The sequence below is a fragment of the Cryptotermes secundus genome, unplaced genomic scaffold (assembly GCF_002891405.2).
Source record: "Cryptotermes secundus unplaced genomic scaffold, Csec_1.0 scaffold1133, whole genome shotgun sequence".
Taxonomy (NCBI): Eukaryota; Metazoa; Arthropoda; class Insecta; order Blattodea; family Kalotermitidae; genus Cryptotermes; species Cryptotermes secundus.
In genome coordinates this window covers 215,040-234,858 of record NW_019728510.1, presented here as the reverse complement: position 1 = coordinate 234,858, position 19,819 = coordinate 215,040, and the positions used below count along the sequence as shown (strand labels likewise).

Here is a 19,819-nt window from a genome sequence, read left to right as displayed (position 1 = left end):
ATCAGAATTTAATTTGAATTTATCTTTGTTGTAAACAACAAATAAGAGAAGCGATAATATGTATTGCGATTGAAGAGGTAGAATTTTTAATTTCTTAAATAATTCTCTACATGAATCTCTACTTCTACATCCTGTAATGATTCTAATTATATTCTTTTGTATTTTAAAAATTATTACACTATGTGAAGAGTTCCCCCAAAATATTAATCCATAGTTCATAATAGAATGAAAGTAGGCATGTATGGCCAAAACACATTGTAAAGTGAGAAGAAACGTATGTAAAACTAAAGACATTTTAGTAATTTGATGTGTAGAAACTGTTCTTGTAATACATATATTTTCAGGATTTTCCTTCATATTTACTGTCCATGTCAAGAGTAAAACACTGTGCACCAGAGGTAAATTCTCTCCCCTGACTTAAAAAGATAATCATCAATTTATACAAGCCATGACATAAAGCAGACACCCTGCTTAAGCACTAGGTTATGAAGAAATGGAGTGGATGCAAAACTCCAGACATTCTTAACCATAAAAGATACAAACTCCGTCCCAAGTGCAAACAATATATATTATATGTCTTTGATCTTGTTCTCTTCTACACTACATGTTTCGGCCTCTAACGGCCATCATCAGGTGTACTGTTATTTTCTTTGTTATTATCAACATCTACCTCGTTGATATGTCTGGTATGTAGATTATTTTGCACACGTCAATTTTGATTTGCCTGTAGTAGCACTATAAAATCTTTAGTTATAATTTTAAATTTAAAATTTAGAGAAAATGTTAAAGGATTTTAAAATTATAACTAAAGATTTTATAGTGCTACTACAGGAAAATCAAAATTGACGTGTGCAAAATAATCTACATACCAGACAGATATCAACGAGGTAGATGTTGATAATAACGAAGAAAATAACAATGTGTTTTTTAAATGTTAAATTTTAGACTGGGTTCAGTGTGGCAGCAACGTAAGAGTATACACCTGATGATGGCCGTTAGAGGCCGAAACATGTAGTGTAGAAGAGAACAAGATCAAAGACATAATATATTGTAACGTGTCGCGAATCCAGAATAGTCACTTCTATGGAAACACTAGAATAGACCGTTACATAGGAAGTAACAATAGCGGCACTGTAATCCCAACAGTGAGCCGTTGCATAAGAAACATCGAATCTCCACGGTTACGACGAATACGCGAAGCGTTCCAATAGAGACAACGCGATAACAATGGGTTATTGCATAGGAAACGCAGAACCAACAGAGCAACGTTTCCACAGCTACAACAGCGGGGTTGAATGCATTCGAGAAGTCAGTCTTCATCGAGCCATCTAAGGAGTCAGTCGTGATCGAGCCATCGGAGAAGAAAGTCCTAGAATAACCGCCAGAGAAGGGAGTCCAGTGTCGGCCGGAATATTGTAAGCAGTGATTGTAACACTGCAAGTGCAAATGGTTTGTAAAGTGTGTGAAAGGCGAGCGAACAGAATAAACTCGCTATACCAAACAACGGCGTGAACTTGCACTTGGGACGGAGTTTGTATCATTTATCGTGTACAGTGCAACAGAATGCTTAAATATAATATTCTTAACCATCTCTAGATGCAGGTAAAATGGAAATTTAAATGTTTCAGCAAATATTGTAAGTACAAGGGCATTTTCTGAAAATAATTTCTAGGATATAAACCATCAACTGTTTTAAATCAGAACTTTCACATATAAAGGAATAACAGGAATTCATGGAGAAATGAACCACTGCATACAGGGTAAATTGAAGGCATAATATGCTGTGTACACATTGTGATTAGAATACAGATAATTGTTTTAGTTTTCCATAAAATATCCTTGGAAACTCTTTTATTACTTGTAACTCTGCAGCAATCAAAGTATCAAATGAACATTAATTCATGTGTGTCTGAGTTGGCTTGGTCAGTATTGATCTGATTTACAATTTTTAAGCACACTGGCTTCATTCTGAATTTTCAGTTCATGCTGTTCAGGAGTCTCTTGTGGATTCAAGTCATGCAGCTTCATTTTTACTGCTACATCAAACAGGTAGTCATAACACTCAGTCCTGCAAGAAAACAGGACAACGCAAATACATTAGATATAAGCACACATTGTCCCACTCTTGGCATTTGTGACAATTTTTCAACCCTAAACAAGAACTTAAGCACTAATATTCATTATTCAAACTTACAATTTTTTTTAACATTAACTTTATCATCCCAGAGAATCAAATCATTTACGATTCCAAATGCAAGCAGGGACAAGGCTGTAGGCTCTTACCATTATTATTCATAATATATATAGAAAACAAAAAAATGGAGACTGTCACATCTCATTTAACAGAAACGTTCTACAGGCTATCAGCCAAACATGAATTCATTCTGTGATTTTACAAGATTGCATCCTGTTTGCATTTATCTTTCAATTGGGATTAACCATCATGCCAACTGCAAATACCGAGTACAGTCTGGATAATACAGATCCACAATTTTCCATGGAAATAAATCTCCCCCGAAATTTTCACAGCTAGACACGATATGCATTAATGATCGGATACTGTAATTAATTTATACTGTAACGTGTTTGGAGTAGATACTTCAATGGCAACATAATAACAGTGGGCTGCTGCGTAGACGATGCTGAAACAACGAACACATTTCCCCGGACATGAACAGTAGAAGGCCATTGAGTACCAATGGATGAGACAAAACACATTACCGCCGTAATCTATAGAGATCATTCCCGAAGCAATGGATTGCCGAACAAGTGAGATTGAACCTTGGCGAATGGTGTCTTGCATCCGATCCGTGTAACACCTACATAAGTCGAGAGCGACAGAGCTACGACTACAGTTTACATCTAGCCTTCATACAAGACAGCTGGAACCTAGTCGAGACGTCGCAGAAGCCACGTGATACCACAAGTGACAATACTTGTATGGTGTATAAGTGTGAGTGTCCAATAAAGATTCACTGAATCCGAGACCCACATGAATTTATTTGTCGCGTGACATACCCAACACATGACAATACTTTTAATTTGAGATGTAAAATATCCTGATTAAAGAGAAAAGGACATGAATGTAAAAACTGTAATTTTGTCAAAATACCAGGAATTGTAAATCAGATTTTCAAACTATCATAAATTTCTAGGCTTACAAAAATATGAATTTATAAGACACTTGATGTATAAACATGTATAAATCATTTACAACAAAAATTGGTAAGAGTAGAAAGAAATGGCAGAACTACAGATCCCACAAATAAATTATAAAAAAATAAAAACAACATGGGGGGAATATGCTGACAGGATTGGGTGGGGAGGGAAAACCCACTCCAAAAGAAGAGAGAAGTTCTGTAAGACATCTGAAATGATGATAGGACCTCTTTGTAGTAATTGTTTTTTAATAAGTCACAATAGGTCTAATCAGCCCCCCCACCTAAAAACATGTCTGCTAGCACTCTTATGCTCTTTTTCGGCCTCCAGACTGAAACACACAATGCACCTGCAGATGTGTGACTTTTTACGAGTTTGCCAGAGTACATACTAGATGAAAAAAGCATTGGACCTAATACTGAAAATGAAGAAAAAATACATTCCTTCCACATTCTACTTGCGATAAACACGTTTTTTTAACAAGAAGAGCCAATGGCTGGTCACCACAACGATGTAAAGTATCACTATAAATAGATTGTGATTGAATATGTTGAATACTATGCAAGATTGTGGCTAAATTACATATTTTGACTGGCACAGTACAGTGAAACTACTTTTACTATTTAAGGTTTATTTGGAGATAATTTAACACAGAGTCTGACTTGGCATCATTACATCTGAATACTAAACAGGGAAAAATCTTAAACAGAAACATTAAATGGGGGTTCCACTGTATGCAGGGGGCCAGAAAATCATGTTTTCCCCTTCAGAATGGATTTTTGGATGAAACTTTTGTGAATTTTGATACACAAAACCTCATGCTATGTAAACTGATATGAAAAATGCAGTTAATAGTAAACATGAAAGATGTGTGGTAACATTAAATAGCTAATTACCTGTAATGAAACAAGGCTTATAGAGCTCTGCTGTAAAAATAGTGCAATAGATAATTACATCTAACAGGACTATGATATAATCCTTACATTGTCTTGGTTTGTTGCCAACTGTCACCCCACACACAAACACCATGGCGCCTGACAAGAACATCTGTGGTCTGAGGGTATTCTTCTATTACTTGAGCCATCCTGTCCTTCAGATCTGCTTCCCATGGGGTATTTTCAATTATAGGAATCACAAGTTCTTCATCATAATTGTAGTTTCGGCCAAGTTTCTGATTACGTATTCCCTTCAAAACAGAGTGTACCAGTTACAGAACGTGTGCACCCACATTCTAAAACATATGATGTACACACAATAATGAACAAAAAGTAATCAATTAATTGGTTTACAATAAAATTAACTTCAGTGGATAACAAAAACTCTCCAAATCAAACATGTTACAGCCAAATTTTAAAACTAAAACAGAACTTTACGGCAATCCACACCAAATGTGTTGCACTGTCACCAGTCTGTGATCAGTGACTTCGTGAGAACAGCATGCATCATATGAAAATGGGATTGGCATCATAGTAGCAGAGGCTTTAAGAGATGTTTCTTTTTTCACCTTAAACCCAAGTATTGTAATCATATAATCTCCGAACTTGTACAATAATTTCTGGGTTACTGCAACTTGTACAAAAACATTGTGACAGCAGAGAACATGAAAACTGAACAGTCTCCATTCTTCCATTACCATAGTTGCTCTATTCTGTTCTTAGAACTGGCTCTGTTAACAATACTTAGCAGTGCAAATTCCATGAAAGTTCTTCTGCTTATTCCATGGCATTGTGACAGGATTGTTCCAGAGGATTGCACTGTGCCATTAACTACCAACTCCAGAGACACTCAGAGGAAGTTTGATTCTCCATATAATGTTTAAATGATGATATCAATACAAACAAAACAAAAAACAAACTCTGTGGCCTTTAGTCTGCAAGCGAACTATACGACTGAGTGACTGCCGCTTGTTGCCGAAGTGAGTGCCAACTTTAGCAGACAGAGGGTGTCACGTGGTCAGTGCAATGGATCCCCACAGATGTTAATCTCAGTTTTCTAGAGCAGAGCTGCTACTTTTCCATCCAAGTATTCAAGTGTTATTTTGTGCACAAAATAACACACGAGTTGTGCTGAAAGCAAGAGGTAGCCACTGCAGCACATATAAGCATAGAGCAGGTATCTCTGTGATTTTGGTTTTTAAATCAAAATTTAAATTTTAAATATTAAAGTTAAATGAGAATTTAAACATTTTAAACCAATTGGCATGTGAATATTCATAAAACACAATTGACAAAATTGACGAGGGGAGTTTTGGAATATCATGTGCCGACTGACGACAGAAAATGAACGATTAGAAATCTGGAAATTAAATGTTAATATTTAGTGCAGTCTGACAGCTACGTGAAGTGAAATACACCTGATGATGGCCGAATCCAGCCGAAACATGGAGCGTGAAAGAAGGGGGACAAGAACTACAATGAAGTGTTACATTTATGACGGAGTTTATATTATACATATAGAAATATCAAGAAATGTTTGAGGATAATTTAACTGAAAAGCAATCCCAATAAAACTATTTAAATATAACACTGTCTTAAACTATGAGGGGCGTTCAAGTTCTAAGGTCTCCGATTTTTTTTCTCAGGACTGGGAGCAGATAGACACATGCGGTTAAGTTTAAAATACATGTGCACTCTTTGTGAATGCGTGACAGAGATGGCAGCACTCTACAGCACACAGAACTCCAGTGGTAGCGGCGAAAGTGAGGAGTGTTTTTGATACTTAAAATGGCAATGTTTTCGTTACAAGAACAGCGAGTAATCATTCGTTTTCTCCACTTGCGTGGTGTAACACCCACTGAAATTCATCGCCAGTTGAGTGAGACGTGTGGTGATTGTGTCATGAATGTGAAAAATGTGCGTTCGTAGGCACGACAGCTCAAAGAAGGCCGAACGTCATGTGACAACGAACCAAAACAATCTCGGCCTCGCACCAGCCGGTCTGACTACATGGTCGAGCAAGTTGAGAAAGTTATTTTGGAGGATTGCCTATTGAGTGTGGAAAACATCACCTCCAAAGTTGTCATTTCCGTGGGATCTGTGCACAAAATCCTGCATGAAGACCTGCGAATGCGGAAAGTGTCCTCCAAGTGGGTGCCACTAATTCTGGCGGATGACCACAAGGCTGCACGCATGGCAATTTGCCAGGCGATGTTGACACGTGATGAAGGCATGAATGGGATTTTCTTTTCATCAACTGTGACAATGGATGAGACATGGATGCCGTTTTTCAATCCACTATTGCATCAGCAATTTTCCAGTGGTCAAAACAGACTCCTAGAGAAGCGTTCGCAGCGGCCATGGAATCATGGCGTCGACATTGTGAAAAATGTGTACGGCTGCAGGGAGATTACGTTGAAAAGTGACAGAAGGTTCAAATTTTTTGTATGATTATTGTATGAGAAAAAAATCAGAGACCTTAGAACTTGAACGCACAACGTATTACTTTTCATTGATATACGTTACATAAGCTGACAATACTAGTCATGGTCTACTGCCAAAATGTAGCCAACACAAAAAAATTTATACCTACTTTTATCGAACTTGTGTTCCCCAGTAACAGGGACTGTGGATTTAATATGGTGGCTGAACTGTCTCTATATGGTATCATAAAAAAAATTAACTACACAGCAACAATAAATTCTTAGTCTCAAAAATTTTGATTGTGAAGTTAATAAGTTCTGTCTTTCTAATCAAGCGTTATTAGTATTTAATCAATAAGTGATAGGCTGTCTTTCTTGAGGTATAAAAAAAATATGACTGGTACTGAGATTAAAGGCTCCCACACACAGACGCGATACTCAGCTCGGTACGGTACGGGACGATATCTAATTACATTGCGGTAAATGGAGGCCCGCACACTGGCGCGGTACTCCGAGGAACGCGATATTATCGCAGTCGGTATATCGCCTCGGTATTTCGGTCTACCGAGCGCACTCGGTAAACCGCTCGGTATCGCAGCGGTAAATACTCATGGATCCGTCTTTGGAGGAAGAAGTTGTCGTTCACGTACGTATAGATACTGATTGAGTGTGAGTCATGGCCAACTGGTTATCGGGTGTCAGAGATTCCCGAGGTTCCCGAGTGTCGCGGCGGTGTGCGCGGCCCACTCGGTAAACAACCGCTTTCGTCCGGAGTGCTATATCGTCCCGAATCGTATCGCGTCTGTGTGTGGGAGCCTTAAGAATGTGTGAAGATTTAACTCCATATCAACTACATGCCTTAATGGCATGGTACTAAGAATTATTATAGTTTTAATAGAAACCCTGATCTGAATTATTCTCTCAGTCATGCATTATCATAATAGTTCATTGAATTGAATTGAACTGAATTTATTTACATTCTATAAATCCTAAGCAGGTTAGTACCTTTGGATACAGAACAAGTCAAAAGGTTACATACATAAGTACTGGCAATTTTAGCTTGAAAATTAATATAACTTAATTTTACATCATTCTCTATTTACATTGAAGTATTCATCTAAAGAGTAGAAGGAATGAGCATGTAGATAATTCTTTAACTCTGATTTAAACTTTTTAGTATCATTGCCCAAGTTTTTAATACTTTGTGGCAGATTGTTGAACACTTTTATGCCAGTAAAGTAGACTCCTTTTTGATATACTGATAAAGTTGATGAGGGTAGGTGGAAGTTATATTTTTGTCTAGTATTCATGTTATAGACATCAGAATTTAATTTGAATTTATCTTTGTTGTAAACAACAAATAAGAGAAGCGATAATATGTATTGCGATTGAAGAGGTAGAATTTTTAATTTCTTAAATAATTCTCTACATGAATCTCTACTTCTACATCCTGTAATGATTCTAATTATATTCTTTTGTATTTTAAAAATTATTACACTATGTGAAGAGTTCCCCCAAAATATTAATCCATAGTTCATAACAGAATGAAAGTAGGCATGGTAAACCATCTTCAATGTTTCCTGTGACATAAAAGGCTTAATTGATCTCATCGCATAGCAAGCTGCATTTAATTTAGGTATAATTTGTTCAATATGTATTTTCCAAGACAGTGTACTGTCTACATGTATTCCAAGGAATTTTGTATCAAGTACTTTACAGATTAATTTGTTGGCATAACTGATGTCCAGATCAATTTGGTGGTTGTTTTTAGTTGTGAATGATATGTAATGGGTTTTATCAAAATTTAATGAGAGTAAATTGGCTTCGAACCATCTGTTTAAGGCTTCAAATACAATATTTATGTCATTTTTAAAGTTTTCAAATTTAGAGTTCTTAAATATTATACTAGTGTCATCTGCATATAGAATTGGTTTAGATTTATTGTTGATGGTTTTAGATAGATCATTTATGTAGAGAAGAAAAAGTAAGGGACCTAAAATTGATCCTTGTGGAACACCGTGCTTTATAATTCCCCAGTTTGAAAATGCATTATGACTGGAGTTTTTATTATTTATTTCAACTCTTTGATACCTGTTTTTGAGGTATGATTTGATCCATTCATTAGCTTTGCCAGTTATTCCATAGAAATTTAATTTCGATAGTAAGATATCATGATTAACACAATCGAAAGCTTTTGCTAGATCACAGAAAATCCCTCCCACAATTAATCTGTCATTGAGAGCACTTAAAATATCGTTAGTTAGTTCATAGGTTGCTTTTTCTGTTGTTAGGTCTTTCCTAAATCCAAATTGCTCTTTGACTAATATGTTGTTAGAATTTAAGTGTTCAAGTAGTCTATTATACATAACTTTTTCAAAGACTTTTGAGAATGAAGTCAATATGGATATTGGTCTGTAATTAGAGATGCATTTTCTCTCTCCTTTTTTAAAAAGTGGTTTCATTACAGCGTATTTTAAGCGTTGAGGAAAAGTACCTGATGATAAAGATTTATTACATAGATGATTCAAGGGTGAACTGATGTAAACAGAGCTTGCTTTAAGTAATTTGGTAGAGATTTCATCATATCCATGTGAATTTTTGGGCTTAAGGGATTTAATAATGTTTTCAATTTCCTTCCTTGTTGAGAATTTGAGATTGATATTTGGAAATGAATTGTTAAAGGCACGAGACAGATAGTATATTGGATTATTATTATTATTATTATTATTATTATTATTATTATTGGAATATGTTTTCTCAGCTAATGAAAGGAAATATTCATTAAATGCACTTGCGATAGCTTGTGGATTGTTAGTGGACTTCCCTTCAATATTCAAACTTTGTACGTCTTCATTAACAGATTTCTTTCCTGATTCAACTTTCACAATATCCCAGGTGGTTTTAATTTTATTGTTTGATTTTAGAATTTGGCTGTTATAGTTATTCTGTTTGGCTTCTTTAATGACTTTTGACAAAATTTTACAGTACATTTTGTAGTGACTTTTTAGTCTTGGATCATTACTGTCCCTACTGGCCAAATATAGTTGTCTTTTGTGTTTACATGAAGTTTTTATTCCAATTGTTATCCAGGTGGATTTGTTTTTATTTTCATTTTTGACTATTTTTAAGGGAAAGCTTGAATAAAAGATCCTCAAGTATGTGTTCAGAAAGCAATTAAATTTAGAATCAATATTATTGCTGTCAAATACATTGTCCCATGATTCATTACTTAATTTTGTGACAAAATCTGCCATCGTATGCTTGTTGATTTTCCTTACTGTTTGATATTGTTGATTACTGGGCTGAAGGTCAATATTATTTATTTCTATGAGTTGAGCATCATGATCGGATAAGCCATTTATAAAGGGTCCTACAGTATAGTCTCTTAATTTTGAGTTATCAATGAATATATTATCTATCGCTGAACTAGAATTATTTTGAACTCTTGTGGGAAAGTTAACAGTACTGGAGAGATTGTAAGATGATAACAAAGAGTCTAAATTTAGTTTCCTATTACTGTCGATGAGATAGTTTATATTTATATCACCACAAATTATAAATTCAACTTTTGAACTATGCAGTACATTTAGGATGGTTTCTAATCTATTTATAAAGTGATCGAAGTTTCCAGATGGGGCTCTATATAAAGTCAGTATACAAATATTAGAAAAAGGAGAGTCTAACTTTAGAGCACATGCTTCCAGATCCTGGTCTTTGCAATAATCTTCTAAATTTATTTTAGTAAATTTTAGGTTTTCATGTACAAAAATACTCACTCCTCCTTTCTCCAGTGTTTTCCTACAGTATCTAGCACCTAAATTATAATTTTCTAAGTGAAGATGTTCTAATTCCAGCTGTTTCATGTGATGTTCAGTAAGGCACAGTATGTGTGGAAGATTTGAATTCATGGAGCTTATTAGTTCATTTGTTTTGTTTCTCAATCCTCTTATATTCTGATGGAATATTCTTAGTACTTTATTATTCACTGAATTTAGTAGACTGCAATTACCTTTTCCGATTTCTATTGGTTCACTAACATTATTGTCTGAAAGATTAGTTTCTTTTGCAATTTCTTTTACTTGATAAACTTTACTTGCACTCTTTATCCTAAAAAATGATTCTGAACACCCATGACAACTGGAATGTGTCTGCCCTTAATGCTCTCTGCAATGAGTCGCGTCAGCTTGTCCTTGCCTCGAGGATTAAGATGCAAACCATGGACAGTATGTTCGCTCCTCAATATTGAAGAGACATCAATCGCATCAATGTGGGCCGCGCCGACCTCCACAAGCGAACGCTCAAGCCGAAGATTAATCTCCCTTACACACCTGTTAATCCATGGCTTGTCATGTCGCCAGAGAAGACCAACAAACCTCACATTGGTGTGACTAGTTTTCTGGGCAATGTCACTTAAATCTTTCTCAATTTGATAATTGAGGTTTCTCTCCAAACTGTTACCTGGCCCCCCAACTATAACTACCTGATCTTCTTTACTAAAACCTTTGCACAATTTTCCAATGTCCCCAGTGACATTGCTCAGATCAGCATTGGGCTTGAATATGCTGGTCACAGCATATGCATCTCCCATTGCTTTCTGTAGCCTCTGCCCAATACCCCTACCATGACTGCTACCCAGCACTAGAATCTTACGCTTATGCTTAGGCTTAGCCTCTAACACAGGCTGATCTATAGTGTCACCATCAGTCTGAGGCCCTAGCATAGCTAGAGGTTCAAATCGATTGGTTAAAGCAAACTTAACATCTAGTGAAGAAGGAACTTTGGTGCTTTTCCAGACTGTCCTAGCTATTCACTTTTATGATAACATATCTGATTACAATGCTGCCTTCCAGTTTCACCTTTATCATCTCCAAATGGGTGGCTCAACTTTCCCAGGATATAGTAATGTTATGGCCGTCAGACAGATGGCCAGTCTGTCTCAGTGTCAAGCTCCACCTGAGGCTCGAACTAGATTTTTGTTACTGTCAGAAAGTTTCAGGTTTGTTGATGTGGGGCGCCCTATCTAACAAGAGGATGGATGTGTCATTTACAACTGCTGCTGGCCCTCGCCAGTGCAGTCATTCTCAGGTCCCAGTCCTGTGGGACTGAAGATTATATTTTACTGTCTCCACCATCAACTACTACTGATGACAACTCACTATATACTCTTTGGTTAGACCAAATAGAAAACGTTGTTTCCAGCAGTTCCTTTATTGTTGCATGTTTATCTGTTGTGGAGGCTTGTTTATCAATGGGTTATGAAGCAATGACTGTCTTTGTCAGTCATTTTGTCATAGTATTATAAATATTACAGTAATACACAATGGAACCTCTCACATGTGTTCTAGTTTGCTCTTCAGGAAGAAGTATGGTGGCATGTACAAAACTGAGCAGTCTTATTTCCTACCTGTGTAAGCACACATAAACAGTGGCGTACACTGACTCTTCTTCAGCTTCTTCTCTGGTGGAGGAAGCTCTAAATCTTGTCCATCCATGTCCTGTACAAACAGATCCTCTGGTAATATACGTTCCTTCTGAACACCAGATGGAGCAATGTATATTTTGCCTCTGCCAAAGGACATACATAACGATTAAAATAAGTATACATATAAACATTCAATTTCTATAAGATCACAATGTGCAACTAATTCTCATGTTACTTCATGATGCTGTATAAAGTCCAGTGGCTCATGCAGACTGCAAGAATGTCAGGAGAAATTTCAGAAGTTAGAAAACTTGTTAACTATAGTGACACCACTATTTATTGTTCCTGAATTCAAGGTTTTGCTTAATTTTGTATTAGATGTAAATTATCCCCAATCAATAATCTCAGTGATAAGCTTCCTTCATTTCAGATATTCCTCAGACTAGTGTTCAAACCAGGGCATGCAGTAGCATAGTTGGTTGAGCCACTATGCTACAAGCCAGAAGGTCGCGGGTTGAAGTCCCAATGAGGTAACTGGATTTTTATTCAATTGACTGAGTTAACCCCAGGGCCATACTATGGCCCTGGGGTTAACTCAGCCTCTAATACAAATGAGTACAAGGAATACTATTGGAATATTCATGGGGGTAAAGGGCGGCCAGTGCATAGGGCTGACAACCTTGATGCCATCTATGAGCTGATTGCCTAAAAAAATGTGGGATCCTCAACATCTCATAACCCAATGGGCCTCCACGGCCTGTTACAGGGATACCTTTACTTTACTTTTACTTTTTAGTGTTCAAACCATCACTTTCCATAGAAACCTTAAATGGGTGTTTCCCTCTATCTTTTCCACCTTATATTCCACATGAACTAACATGGTTTTGAAAGCAGAAAGACCTGTACAGCTTGCAGATTAGGATCCCATTTTACTTACACAAAGCAACATATCTACTTTTTTGTGATAAACAATCAATTACGACAAACAAGGGACATTGACTCAAATATACAGTTATTCACAGATGACTGCATAATATACAGGAAAATACTGGATAGCTGTGACATTGGCAAGCTGCAAACGCATCTAAATAAATTAGGGGAATGGGCGGTAGTAAATGAAATGAAGAAAAATCCTAATAAGAGTAAAGCGATAAGTTTCACGAGAGCTAGGGTGAAGGATCGTCTAACGTATCATTTTGGGGGCCAACTAATTCTGGAGGTAAATACCTTTAAGTATCTAGGAATAATCATATGGAGTGATCTAAGATGGGCAGATCATGTAAACTATGCACTAAGAAAAGCATGGAAGGGTCTTCATTTAATAATGCGTATACTGAACCAGGGCAATAATAACAAGAAACGTCTAGCCTATATGTCATTACTGAGACTGATACTTGAATATGGTTCGATATTTTGGGACCCATACAGAGAATGGCAGGTTAGCGCTTTAAATTGGGTACAAAGAAGAGCGGCTAAATTTGCAAATCCTACAGATGGATCTGATTGGGAAACTCTTGACACAGCATAGATTGATGGCCCATCTGTGTGCCCTTTACAAGGCATACACCAGGAGCCTGGTTTGGAAAGCGATAAGGGATAGCTCGCTTAATCCATGCTACCTGAGCAGGGACGATCATATTTGGAAAGTCAGAAGCAGGAAACAAAGAACAGATGTTGGCAAATAGTCCTTTGTAAATAAGACCATAAAGGATTGGAAGAGTTTACCTGCAGGCATACTAGCATCTTTCCCCTGTAAACTAAACACTTTTAGAAAGAGGGTTAGGAAAGCTGTTACAAGTACAGAGGCCTTAGGCGGAGTTAAATGAATCAAGTGAAGTAATGTGAAGTGTCCTTGTTCGAGTGCAGTGAAACGAACACAAGCACATTCCCTTTTATAACTTTATATGTTTGGATTTGCACTGTGTGTACCTTGTTTACCGTATTGTATTGTTCCCTTATGTTATAGACTTTCCTTGTCTGTATCAGTGTAAGTTCTACTGCCACTGGGTGAACACCCAATGGCAGTAAAATAATAATAATAATAATAAAAACAAATTCACCTAATGAAAAATAGGCCTGCTCACGTGTTTTTCACAAGTGAATTACACCAACATTTTGGAACATTTAGATACACTGAACTTGACTTTTCTTACAACTACATGTAGATAAAATGAAGGTAACGAATTATAATTCTTGTTCAAGTTATAATTCATGTTTATGTATATTGTGTTTCAGATTCTGATCAGACACAACATTTAGCACATTTTGCTATGGGGTAGAAGTCTGTACCTCAAGCCACATTGTACATGGTCAGAAATGAGTTAAAAAGAAAGAAGTTGGGTAGGCTCGAACATGGTCAGTCATCATATTTTTGTTACTCCCACATTCCATCACTCATTATATACTTAAAAAATGTAAACAAAATATCTGCATAACTTACTCATGTTTTATACTTATTCCTCCACCTGTTCCTGTTACACAGCCAAGATTATAGAAAAGCCGACATAACTCAGGAATCAAATTCCTTGGATGTTCCTGAAAAGAGACTTACTTTCCTAAATATGAAGAGTCTGAGGACCTTTGTGAAATTTCATAACATGTTAGTCTTTTATGGTAAGGGGCTTTCAGCAGCCTACTCAACCTCAAGGATGTAAAACCACTCCTAAAGATGCAAACATATCACTTATTTTGTATCAGTATGAACTCAATCTCTTACCAAACGAGAAGAATATACATTACATAAACTAAAACTATAAACTCCGTGATTTTAGTCCACAAGCAAACTATACCGACCAAGCGACCGCCGCTTGTCAGCGAAGTTTAGTGGCAACTTTTGTGGATATAGGGTGTTGCGTGGTCTGCACAACGAATCCCCACGGCCGTTAATTTCGGTTTCTAGACCGGAGCCGCTATTTCCTTGAAATAGCTCCTCAATTATCATCACGAGGCTCAGTGAACTCCGTTCCAGACCCACTACTTCTCCAAAAAAAAAAAAAATCTGGTAGCGCTGGGAATCGAACCCGGACCTCTGGATCTGCAGCCACGAACACTGACCACATTACATACTTTCCAAAATACTGAATGTGTCTGGACCTACATGATGGGGAAAACACGGGAGAAAGAATGCATAAATATCAAAATTTGTCTTCATCATAAATATTATGCTGATTTGAATAAAGGGCGGTGTGGGTGGGACAAGTAACATGCGTGGATGAGAAGCACATATAAAATGATTACTGTCATATGGGACGTGATACCATGTAGTTTGGTAACTCTTCTGCTTGAAAATGGAGTCAGTATATTTCTCCCGAATGTTGATACCTGACAACAAAACTACACGACATTCTATCCCATCTTCATAGTGCCGCCGTGAGAACCTCTAATTCCAACATAGATTTAACAAAACTTGAAAAAGAATATGGAAAACCTAGTCGTAAACTGGCAAGACAATATTAAACAGGAAATAAATATGAGCTGGATTCATATAAATGAAGTCACTTTAATGAACTGCCGTTCCAATTGCTGTAGAGTCACTTGTGATCTATGAAAGTTTTATAGGTTAGGTTTCATAACTACCTTATGTATTAACCAAAAATACACATACTTTAAGAAATAACATACACATTCCACACTTTAAAATTTATTTACCTCTGATTGTACTACTGCAGTCATAATATACTGAAAACAATAAATTCACTCTGAATAAATTACGTTCACTCTACATACACTCTTGTACTCTTGTATAATCCTAACCACTGGGCCTGTCACGTGGATGAGTCAAAGAATGACAGACGCACACGGTCGCACAAACCCGGCTTAAGCGGTATAAAGACCATAAAGACATAAATAATATTGCGCACACAGGCTTCATTTCCACCGATCTCCACACCACTATGCACAACCTCTGCTTGCAAAGTTGTACAAGTTCGTTCCTCCCAGAGAAATTGTTCACGGCTTACAGTACATATAGTAACAGTACAGATGACAATGTTCGGACAACGTTATCAACCGACACATATAGGGGCGGATTTTTGAATTTTTACGACGTCGTAAAACAGCATTAAATATCTTCTTATTCTTCTGTTGTCCACTACCTCTCATCAATTTAGGTCTATAATAATATCCTATGTTCGGGAGTTTAGCGTTGTCAGTTCTCAATGAATTATTCCATATCCTACGTTAATTCTTGACTACCTTTGGATCCACAGATTGTATGTATATACGAGTACAGTATGTATGTACGTACGTATCTATGCATGTGTGTGTATGTATGTATGTACATATCTATGCATGTCTGTATGTGTGTAATAGATTGTCTCTCCATTGTTTGTATCTTCCGATATCTTCCACGATGCTGTCATTCCCAAGGCGAATATTCCTTTTAATGTTGTTCGAAATATGGCTTCTTCTTGAAAACTTATTCAGTAGTCTAAGAATTGCATTTCTTGAACATCTACTTTTTCATTGTTTTATATTTTCTCTTCTTTTTTTTTTTATAGTCCATAGTTCGGATCCAAAGAATTATGTGAGTTTAGCTGTGATTTTATGAAACCTAGGTTTTATATTTATAGAAATTATTATTTTTAGAGGATTGATTATTTCGTTAATCTGTGCCACTTTCTTTTTTACAGTGTGTTTTTCTGCACATTCCTAGCTACGCGTGAAATCTACGAAGATAAAATAAATACATGAGTAAATAAACAGTGCACATACTATGATGTGATGGCCAATGATAATCCTACCGAAGGGGAAGGGGGATGAAACGGAAGGAAGGGCGAAGATGCCCCATGTGATCTACATTTCATGCCCAGGTACAAATTGTCATGTTACAAGTGTCACATTGCTGAGGATAAGTGGGTTTGTTTCATACATTGTTATCAACAGTTAGTTTGCAGTAATTTGTACTGAAGTTATCAGTATTGTGTATGATAAGGATCTTCTGTGTAAGCTGTAATTCCGAAGATAATCTTATTCTATCAGTACAATTATTAATGGTAAGATTAGTAGACTCGAATAAGATCTGAACTCTCCGTTGGCGGCTTGAGGTATGTTGCTGTTTTGATTAATAATATTAAGATTTATATAGACTTTTTAATGTTTCAGAAATAAATATAACACCTTTGTCAAAATCTCGTCAGAGCCACGATACTTGTTACACTCGTATTTCTCAAGCTTCCAACAGTCGCGTGTTTCATTAGGTTAGCAACACGCGAAGGCATCGCCCAACCTCCTATCCAATTGGGATTTCCCTTAGGGATGAAGTGGCCCTAATGTGAAACTCACTATATACATCCATCTAAAACCATCGGGTGGGCATCGGGAGGTAAATCGGGAATCTCCCTCCATATTAAAAACAAATATATAAAATTAAATGAGGAAATATACTAAATATTCACATTATTATACGAATACAACGCTGTCTATATTTCAATATAGAGAGACGCAGCCTCAGGTATCCGCAAAAATATTAGTAATTGGCTTAAACGTATGTCTGTAAGCAAGTTTTCTGGTGCCCAGATCCTGGAAACGCCCCTGTTTATAATGCGGAGTTGTAGAATGCATGGAGCTTGACCTCCACACTCTTTCGTAACTTATAGTTAACCATTAGCTTCGTCGTGTCTGTCTGTATGCATCTGTATGGCGCGTGCTACATGAACCAAAGATTATTGGAAGCTCTTTTGCAAATAGGAATCCTTACAAACACCGGAATACATCTACAATCTGCAACACACATGAATCAGGCTGTTGAGAACTGATATACAGAGAAGCGATGAATATGAAATGGCTGATGTTGCACTTCTTAGTGTTCTCGAATATGTTAATTAAAACCCTCCTTCTAAAGCCATAACCCCACTTCAGATACTCATGCATCTATCTTCATATTTATCTCTCTGTTTATGCAGAATGTCGATTAAGCCTGGAGACACAGAGACGTGAAATAACACGTATAATAGCGAGTAACTGGCTGAATAAACAGTTTCCCAACATTTGGTGCTGGGTTCATTTTCTGGGGTTGCGTTAAATCTCATAAATACGAAGTGGAAATTCCGAAGAGAGAATACGTTTCTGAACACGGACGTGAAAATCGTGCTACATTGGACGATAATGTTGTTATGTCGAAACGCGTTCATTAACTCAAGACACCGCACAAAAAATTGTTTTTGTAAAAGGAGGATATGAATAATTATAATCCATTTTCCTATGTTTCCAGACTTAAAAGGCAGTTGTACTTAATTTAAGGAGGCTGTCAGTCGCTCAGACTCTTTAGCGCCGAATGGTAAGATGAACAGCGAATGATGAACAGGAACTAATGTAGAAAGAAATAGCCGTGCTTAATATGAAGTACTACTATCCAAGCATATGACTAGAGGGTATGTGCAAAACCACGAGAAAATTCAGGCAGGATCGTTGGTGCTCCGGCCAATATTTGAGCAGGAACACGTGGTAGTGTAGTGGTTGAGGGGTTATGCTACAAGCCAGAAGGTCACGGGTTCAAGTCACGATGAGGTCATTGGATTCTTTTCAACTGACCTAATCCTTCCAGCCACACTATGGCCCTCGGGTCGACTCAGCCTCTAACAGAAATGAGTACCAGGAATTAATTAAATAATTTTCCTGGCGAGTAAAGCGCGGCCGGCGCGTAAGGCTGACAACCTTACCGCCAACTTTGAGCCGATTGTCTAGATAATGTGGGACCCTCAACGTCTCACAACCCTATGGGCCTTCACGGCGTATTACAGGGATAGCTTTACTTTTTTACTTTTTACCTCAGAAACGTCATAATTTGAAGAAACTGACTTTATGATTAAAATATAGATTCGTAAGTTCAATAATAACATGATGGATTGCTTTGACATATGATACACCGAAGCCCTATACTTGTACATTGAACCTTCATGATATTTTTTATAAAATTATAAAATTTATAAAATTACGTGTATTTAATTCCTTAAAGCACACTGACAGGTTATGTATTACCTCATATAATATCTGAAACTGAGCTTTTTCTCCACACAGTCTATTTATGGATTAGATGAGAATATCAGAACAACAGATTTCCCCAAACAGCATTCACCGACTGGTTTTGTAGTGGTGACACAGTGTTTTCTAAGAGTTGCGAACTGAACCTTCAAATGAGTTATTACTTGCATGAACGTCGTCCTTCAAAAAGTTAGATGTATGTATAGTAATGAAATAATTTCATAAATATGGAAGCAGTTTCATTAATAGATGAAAATGTGTCCAATAACTGATCTTATTTCATTTTGGCAGAATATCCACCAAACATTACTAGAATAATAAAATAAAAGAAAATTAGATGGGCGGAACATCTCATAATATAACACTCATGGGAACGATGAGATACGAATACAAATTTTAGTTCGAAATCCTGAAGAGAAGAAACTACGTGGAAGACACGTGAGTACATGAGAATATATATTAAAATGTTTATTAAATAAATTCCATAAGGACATAAACTGTATTAATCTATGTAGAATCTAATTCTATTGCTCAATACTCTTAGAGTACACGGCAAGACATTTGACATTCAAATAATAGAATACCATTTAAGAGAATGCATGACAATGTACGAAGTGTTTCTATCGTGTAGTATACACAACTTTACGATGTGCATATGCATGTGCACTTCATGTTTGTATTTAAATTAAACAAGAAGTTAATTTTCACAACAACTTTCGATTCAGCTCTAAATTCCACATATTATTAGCCTACGTTCCTTATTTTTTAAAAATAAAAGTAGGCTTATGGTATCACCTTACTGTCTGTGTGTCTGTATATATATATATATATATATTTATTAACTTTTGAATGCCTGAACCAATCTTTATGAAGTTTTGTATGTACATCATAGAATCTCA

General features: G+C 36.6%; 1 protein-coding gene and 1 pseudogene across 4 annotated transcripts in view; one reads left to right on the top strand and one right to left on the bottom strand.

Moving 5' to 3' along the window:
- Nucleotides 1-1,513: 1,513 nt before the first annotated feature.
- LOC111865265 lies at nucleotides 1,514-16,110 on the bottom strand (annotated as a pseudogene).
- Nucleotides 16,111-16,506: 396 nt separating this feature from the next.
- LOC111865264 (DNA damage-regulated autophagy modulator protein 2) overlaps nucleotides 16,507-19,819 on the top strand; it is an 18,973-nt gene continuing 15,660 nt past the window's right edge. The window contains exons 1-2 of one of the 4 annotated variants that reach the window (XM_033751753.1): nucleotides 16,507-16,750; nucleotides 19,212-19,358. Coding sequence is in view for 1 of the 4 variants with exons in the window: in XM_033751752.1 (XP_033607643.1) it covers nucleotides 16,743-16,750 (8 nt within the window). In the remaining 3 variants the exon portion in view is untranslated. Of the gene's footprint in view, nucleotides 16,751-16,934; nucleotides 16,985-19,211; nucleotides 19,359-19,819 lie in introns of those variants that run through there. The other 3 variants (XM_033751754.1, XM_033751752.1, XM_033751755.1) reach the window with 3 other exon arrangements.